The sequence below is a fragment of the Eublepharis macularius genome, chromosome 5 (genome assembly GCF_028583425.1).
Source record: "Eublepharis macularius isolate TG4126 chromosome 5, MPM_Emac_v1.0, whole genome shotgun sequence".
Taxonomy (NCBI): domain Eukaryota; kingdom Metazoa; phylum Chordata; class Lepidosauria; order Squamata; family Eublepharidae; genus Eublepharis; species Eublepharis macularius.
The window spans coordinates 77,442,757-77,450,669 of record NC_072794.1 but is presented as its reverse complement, the minus strand read 5'-3'; the positions used below and the strand labels follow the sequence as shown (position 1 = coordinate 77,450,669).

General features: G+C 59.4%; 1 protein-coding gene across 1 annotated transcript; it reads left to right on the top strand.

Annotated features, from left to right (window-relative positions):
- The first annotated feature begins 1,226 nt into the window (after positions 1-1,226).
- On the top strand, positions 1,227-3,098 carry FOXD3 (forkhead box D3). The gene has a single exon (XM_054981032.1). It carries the CDS (start codon positions 1,337-1,339, stop codon positions 2,630-2,632), a length of 1,296 nt encoding a protein of 431 aa, XP_054837007.1. The 5' UTR covers positions 1,227-1,336; the 3' UTR covers positions 2,633-3,098.
- Positions 3,099-7,913: the final 4,815 nt, after the last annotated feature.

The following is a 7,913-nucleotide window of genomic DNA, read 5'->3' as shown; positions in this document are numbered from 1 at the left end:
CTCTGCCACTGACCTAATAGATTAATCAATAGCCATTTTCTGATCTTCGGTTCCCAGCTGATCCTGCTGTGTGGAGTGGGGGGACCGGAGCAGAGCAACCGGGGAGTGTTCTCAGCCCCAAGTTGCTCCGGAGGACGGTGTGGGGCTGGTGGGGCTGGACCCCCGCTAGCGGCCGGAGCGGCATCGGGGCCCAGGCGCGGCGCGGCGCGGCGGAAGGGACACTTCGCCTTGGCCCCGGGCTCGCCCACCCCGGTTCGTCCGGGAGCCCCAGAACTTGTCCGAGGCGGGCCGGGCCGGATCCCTGGACCGGACGTGGCGAACGCCCAGAGGAACTGGGGCTCGGCGGGCGGCGCAGGGAGGCCAGGCGCGGCAGCTCTGGGCCGGAGGTGCCCCGGAGCCTCGGGCGGGCTCCGGAGGGGAGAGCCCCGCGTTGCCTCTTTGTTGACAGTCCCCTGGAAGCGCTCGGGCCGGGCCCGGCTCTGCGGGGGGCGCTGACGTCAGGCCATCACGTGGCCCCGCCTCCCGGTATATCTGGAACGGGAAAGTCATCCATCAGGCAGCCTTTTAAAAGCGACTTCCAAAGTGGCCACCGAGTTCCCGGCGCGCCCGCCCGCCCCTCGCTCCTCCTGGGCTGCCAGCGGGACCGGCCCCTCCGCCCGCCGGGGAGGAGGAAAAACGAAAGGAAAGGGGGAGGCCAAAGAGCCCCAGAAGCCGGAGGGAGAGGAAGGGAGGGGGCGAGGGAGAGGCGCCCAGATGGCAGGAGCGACGCGGCGGAGATCTGACCTGCAGCCGGTGCGCCTCGGATGAGTGGCCAGCGGGTGGCAGCGAGTCCCTCTGGCCCTGCCAAGGCAGGCGGCGCCCCGCTCGGATCGCCGCCGCACGGACGGTCGCTGCACAGGACTCGGGAGGCGGCCGAGGAGTTGGAGTAGATCCCCCCCCCGCGCCGGCAGCCTTCGCCGCTCCTTCCGAGAGGTGGGGGGGAAGCGCCCGACCCCCGGCCCTGACCGGCCTGGCCGCTGAGCTTGCTGGAGGGGAGACCAGACGGTAGCTGCAGCGCAGCCGGAGTCGACGGCAGAGAGGAGCTCGACACTCTCCCAGATGCCTGCTGGGGAAGAAGGCGCCGAGGGTGGCAGATAGAAGACGACCAGGAAGGAGAAGAGGGGGAGGGAGGGAGGGGCGGGAGGGGAGCCCTTGGGCCGCCAGCCCGGCTACCTGTTGGAGAAGTATCGGAGTTGGGACTGGAGGGGGGCGGCATCGTCTGGCTCCCGGAGGCCCTGCCTGCTCCCGGGTTCTTAACTCCCCCTCTCTGCCGCAGCCCACCCTTCCTTGAGCGGGGATGACCCTGTCGGGCAGCCTGAGCGCCAACGACATGTCCGGCCAGACGGTGCTGACGGCCGAAGACGTGGACATCGACGTGGTGGGCGAGGGCGACGAGGGCCCAGAGGAGCGAGACGGCGGCAGGGGAAGCGGCGAGGCCGAGGGCGGGGGCAGTCCGCCGTCTGGGCTGCAGGCCCAGCTGGCCCTGGACGAGGCAGCCGAGCTGCTGATGGCCAAGGAGGCGTCCCTGGCGGCGGAGGCGCGCTCAGGCAGCGGCAGCCCCGTCGAGGAGAAAGCGGGCGAAGAGGGCGGCGCGGCGGGAGGAGCGGCGGGTGCGCCGTCGGGGCCTGCGGCGGCAGGCGGCGGCGGGAAGCCGAAGAGCAGCCTGGTGAAGCCGCCCTACTCATACATCGCGCTCATCACCATGGCCATCCTGCAGAGCCCGCAGAAGAAGCTGACGCTGAGCGGCATCTGCGAGTTCATCAGCAACCGCTTCCCCTACTACCGCGAGAAGTTCCCGGCCTGGCAGAACTCCATCCGCCACAACCTGTCGCTCAACGACTGCTTCGTCAAGATCCCCCGCGAGCCCGGCAACCCGGGCAAGGGCAACTACTGGACGCTGGACCCGCAGTCCGAGGACATGTTCGACAACGGCTCCTTCCTGCGGCGCAGGAAGCGCTTCAAGCGGCACCAGCAGGAGCAGCTGCGCGAGCAGACGGCTCTCATGATGCACAGCTTCGGCGCCTACAGCCTGGCCGCCGCCGCCGCCGCCTCCTCGGGCCCCTACGGGCGCGCCTACGGCCTGCCGCCCGCCGCCTACCCGCACCCGGCCGCCCTGCAGTACCCCTACGTGCCACCCGTCGGGCCCCTGCTGCCGCCCGCCGTGCCGCTCCTGCCCTCGGCGGAGCTGGGCCGCAAGGCCTTCAACGCGCAGCTCAGCCCCAGCCTGCAGCTCCAGCTCAGCAGCCTCAGCGCCGCCGCCGCCGCCGCCGCCGCCGCCTCCGGGGCCGCCGTCAAGGCCGAGCCGCCCAGCCGGCCCTCCTTCTCCATTGAGAACATCATCGGCGGCGGAGCCGGCGGTGCGGGCGGCGGGGGGCCGGCGGCCAGCTCCGCGGGCCCCGGCGCGGCCCAGCCCTTCCTCCGCCCGCCAGTCACCGTCCAGTCCGGCCTACTGGCCCACCAGCCCCTCTCGCTGGCCCGCAGCACGGCAGCCATCGCGCCCATCCTTAGCGTGCCCACGAACATGATCGCCGGACAGTTCCTGCAGCCCGCCGCCTCTGCCGCCCCGGTGCAGGCCAAATGGCCGGCGCAGTAGGGGCGGGCGCCGCCAGCCCCGGGACTCTCCCGCCGCGCAGCCCAGGAGGGAGGCCGCCTGTGCAGGTAAAGCCAGTGCGCAGCGCCGCGACGACGGCCGGGCTCCCCTTTATGCCGGGAGGAGGCGGAAAGGACTGACTTTCCCTTCGCGCTTTGTATTTTTTTAGAAACGGTCCAGCCTGGGGGAAGGATTTCCAAACCAAGAACTGTAGGATGAGGAGCCCCGAGCTTTCACTTTTGTTGAAGGTTCTTAGTCTTCTCCGTAGTTTTCTCCGAAATAGACCCAAACTCACCTGAACGAAAAGGGAAGGCGTTTTAAAACATGACAAAGAATTGAGCTGGGGGGCAAAAATTGGGAAAAACCCGAGAGAAAATATCCCTGCCGTTCTATCAAGAGGAGCCTGTTTATATATGAATGAATATATGTATTCTAAATGTTATTCCTTCGTGTTGTACACAGCTTTGTAAATAAATTTTTAAAACGGTGCTCTTGGTGTGGACTGGCTAATTACGAGGGAGGCGGCCTGAAGGGCAGGGGGCAGAAGGTGGCCCAGGACCGCTTCTCTGCTTCGAGGCGCCCGGCCCGGCCCTGCCAGGCGTCTCCCTCGAAATGCAGGAGGCTCAGTGCCAGGCAGCCGATTGTTTAAAACGGCCGACATTCCCGAGCCTTCAGCCTCGGGAGGTGTGAAAGGCTTCCGCTAAAACCCTTTGCCTTCGGCCGCCTTCCTAAACCACCCGGAGGGGGCATTTTTCCTTTGAAATTCCAACTAACTTCTCCCAACTTCAGTGTTGATCGTTGTTTTAATTGGGAATAAACTGGCCACGTATTTATAGAGACAGAAAATATCCGTTCCAGGTAGCAAGATGACTTCTTCAATAAAGTAAACAAGGTCAATTCCGTCCGGTAACTAATATTGTCTCTCTATAGCGGGAAAAGGTGGATTTTTTTAAAAAAGCTCTGCGTTGGTATGCGGGAAAATATTTAGATGCAATCGAATTTAAACGGAATGGGGGGGACCCCCCTTCCCTGACAGGGGTTTGTTTTTGATTTGTTTTAGGCTCAGGATCCTGGCCTGTTCCGCCCCGATTAGCTTCCCGGCACGGTCCGCACCGGGCTCTGGCCGCGGCCCTTTCGCTAGCGGCCGTTCCTTGGGCGCTCCGGTTAGAGTTGCGCCTCCGGTTGGGGAGGGTCTCTCCTCATTTGTTGGGGAATCGCAGCAAGGATTGGGAGCCCAGCGAGACCTTGTCTGGGCGGCGGCGGCCGGGCCGCTATTTCGCCGGCGCTCAGCGGGCCGGGAGGAGGCGGGAGAAGGTAACGGATCCGTCCCTTTCTTGCCCGGACGTCGGTGGGAAAGGCGGGTGACTGTGCTCGCGGCTCGGGCGCCTCCGGGGACGAGGGGCTTTGACGCCCCTGCCTTTGCCTTCCTCCAGATCCGTCGCTTGCGCCTCTTGGTCGAGACGCGCGGCCAGAGCAGGGAGGGATGTTGACTCTCGAAAGGAAAGAAGGAAGGAGGGCCCGGCTCGATCCCGTCGCCTCAGTGACCGCCCCGGCTGCGATTTGGAAAGCCAGCGCCGAAGATGGGGCGCCGCTTCCCGCGCTCCTCCTGCTTTGGCTCCCGGGAAACAAGACGCCCGCCCGCTTGCCTTCCCCCGCCCGCCCACCCGCCCGCTGACACCTTCAGGGGCCAAGGTGGGCCTCCCCCTTCGGGTCGTGGAGATTTGCGGTCGGCTCCACCCCGAGTCTCAGTCTCCAAGGCAAGGCACTGACCCTGCCGCAGCGGCTGCGGGCGGAAGCTACCTGATCGCCGGCTGCTTTCCGCTGGAGCCTGGAAGGCGGTGGCAGCCTCGCCGAGCGCCCCGTTTGTTTCCCGGAGAAACCATCGATGTTATTCCACCCCGAGGAAATAGCTGGAGCGGGGGGCGCGCGGACGAAAACAGAGCGGGGGGGGGGCTCGAACCTTGTACGCCTTTGTCAGGCTCATCCCTCGGCGCTGCCGGGCCGGCGGCCCCCCGGCGAGACAGCGCTTAGGATCAGCCACTGGCCGGCCGGCCCGGGCTCTGCCCCCCCCTCCGCCCTCCCCAACCTTCTCCCCTGCCCCAAATCGCCTTTTCGCTCGGCTGGCCGGACGGACCTCGGCGTGCGACAGCCGAAAGAAGGGGCCGGGCGTTCCCGTTTTGCGTCGGGCGACTCGGTTTTGACACCCGCGGCAAATGGGCCGGGGGTGGGCAGCCCCGCCGGGCTATATTTAGCCGATCCCCCTGGGAAAAGGGAAGGCGGGCTCATCTTGCAGTCCCTCGGCGCTCTGAGCCAGGCCTGGCCCTGACATTGCAGCCCAGGGGCTCATTCCAGCCCGGAGCCTTTGTTACTTACAAAATTACTCGCTCATATTTCCGTGCATAACTCCAATACCGCATGCAGGGCCGGGGGAGCCTTTCTCCGAGGGCCGCCGCACAGGCACCCGTGCCCCTGGCTCTTCATCGGGAGGAGGCGAGAGGGGAGAGAGCCGTCAACTTTTCTTGCCTTTTCTGCTGCGCCCTTTTGTCTGAGAACTAGGAGAAGCTGGGGCCAAAGGGCAGAAGGAGGGGAACGTTCATTAGCCGGGAAGGGGGAAGTGCAGTATCCGGACCCCATTGCCTTACAATATCGTCGCATTAGAACGCAGATGTATACAGGAGGTCGCGATCGTTGTAGTTGCAGATTCAGTTCTTGCTGTGCTGCGCACAGCCCTGGTTTACGCGCCGTGAGGCCTTGGGATAGAAAAGGAAAGGCCTTGTGTGGAAGATGCCATGCTGACTTTTCCCAGTGATGAATGGAGCCTTCGTTTCCGATGCCTCTTCAAAGTCATTAGGACAATGCTGGAGCAGCTCTGAGCCGCCCTTTAATGCCGGGGAAAATGTTTCTTTAAGAGAGAAAAGAGCCTGCCCCGCGCGCCCACGTGGCATCGCACCCCAAATTCTCACTGTAATTCTTGGGACATCCTCCGGTCACGAATATCAGCGCCAGGTAATGGGGGAGCCGAAGGAGAGAAGAGGCAGAGGGAAGGCGGCACTGTAGTCGCTCGGAGGGGCCTCCTGGGGATATGGGGCGAGTTTCTCCGGCTCTCTGGAGGCTTTGCCTCCCCGGTCCGGAAGACCCAGGAAAGGCAGCCTTAGCCTCGCATCCTTGAACCTGGCCTTGGCTTGATGCATTGAGAAGCGGACAACCGGTGGAGATCTAGGAGGAGGAGGGCCCTAGCTAGCCCAAGGTGTGCGCCAGGAGGCCTTTCCATGAAATGAATGGAGAATAATGATCTCCCTCTCGCCCCAAACAACCAAGCCTACCGACTGTTAGCTGGAGAGGCAGATTAATTAAATAAGAACCTCCCTTTTTGTGCAGCTCAGAAACTTTTACCTGCCTGTTAAATAAGCAGTAACTTCCTTAACTTCACTTTCACCCCTTTTAAGGGCCCTGCCTTGTTCACAGTCATAGTTGCTAAAGGACACACACACACCCCACCCATGACAGTGATCTTGACAAATCCACTCTGAGCCAGAGAGGGCAGAGCTGGGCGATCAAGTGTGTGGAGCATTTTCATGCTAGGGGCCTAAACAGAAGGGACAGATCTGCGGGTGTTTGGTTTTTCTCTCACAGCCTTTTGCATTCTTCAGTACAGGCTCTGAATTGCAGCTGCAGGAAATGCCCCTAGAGTTCAAAGTCAGGGATTCTTGGTAGCAGGGAAGGGCTGCCCATTACAGTGCTGGGGCTCACAGACAGACAAGGCCAGTGTCCTTTTCCTAGCATGAGGCCAACAGAGAACCAAGGCTCCTTCTAGTTCATGGAAATTTAGGATTTTGTTGCTGACACTTACTTGATCACCTGGATTATGCTGGCTGGTTGTGGGAGGGGGAGATTTTCCATGAGGGCAGGTTAGGGCTGACAGGCTTACTAGCCCCTGAACCCTGAGCTTCCCCTGACATGTATTTTCTTTCCTCAAAACAGAAAATCTTCCCTTGACAAAAGGAACTATTAAAGGAAAACACATGCCATGGAAACACATGGTTGAATCTCCTGTCTCAGTGGGCAGCTCCTCCTACTCCCAATATGAACTGCATTGCTACAATCCAACCTGTATCAGGGCAGATATTAAGGTCTGAGTTATACTATCAGAAAAATCAAATGATAACGCTTCTGCTGGATTGTACCCCTTCAGGCAGTGGTGGTGGCCAGATGGCATGATTGAATATTCCCTGAGAGATAAAGCTTCCTGTATATTACAAGCTAGTTTGTCGGGGGGGAGGGGGGACGACCTACCCTTCTCCTTAACTGCTAGTATTTGGTGTGAGGGAAATTTCTTTTGTCATTGCTGGGACAAAAAGCAATTTCTCCCTGAAGATGCACAGCCCCAAAGAAGATGATTTAATAAAGTGGTCCTAAAATATTAAAAGGCCAGAGATAGCTCAGGCTGTAATTCCATTGTTTACAGTAGGAAAAATCAGTAGCGTAAGGAACCAAAAATATTCTTTGTATCCTCAAAAGAGGGTGACAGGATGGTAATTGGAATAACATTGTACAATGAAACCCTACAAAATTGGAACAGAACTGGAAAATCAATTCAATCCAGGCAACATGTTTTAAACATGGGAATAGGTTCCCAGGAGTTCTTTCATGGCAACAAGCATATTGATCAACCATGCTAAGGAGTTTCTAATGTTGTCCAACTAAGAGCATTTTGCCACACATTGGAAGAGGTAGTTCTCACTGTTCTCATCTTGGACTATGATTACCTTATACAAATCACTGTCCTTCACCAGGCCTATGCTGTGCTTTGGGCTCTAAGAGAAACTGGCTCCCTCTAAAAGTCACTTTGTATGGCGCATAAATACACCTGCGAATGGTTGACATGCATGGCTAAATAACTGCCAGGGACATGTCCCCAAGTGTATGGGGTCACACAAGCTTCTTTCACACTGTGTTTACTGTGGAAAATAATAGGCAAACACCACTGTACTCAGTATGCTCTGTAAAGTGTGGCATCGCAGTTTTTATAATTTGACAATTTGAGTGCAAAATACATGTCTCACCAAGTACACAAGGTGCATGCATTATTTTAGCCATTGTCCTATTTAAAGTACCCATTAATGGAAATCAGGGCCCCACTCGCATATATTTTAAAGGCAACATGGGGAAATATATGCATGTGTGCCTTTCATGCTTAATGCCCAAGTATTTTACTTTCAGTACTCAGTTACATGTATCCAGAATAAGAATCAGTCCTCAGCAATAAGCTAGCAGGCAACTGTCA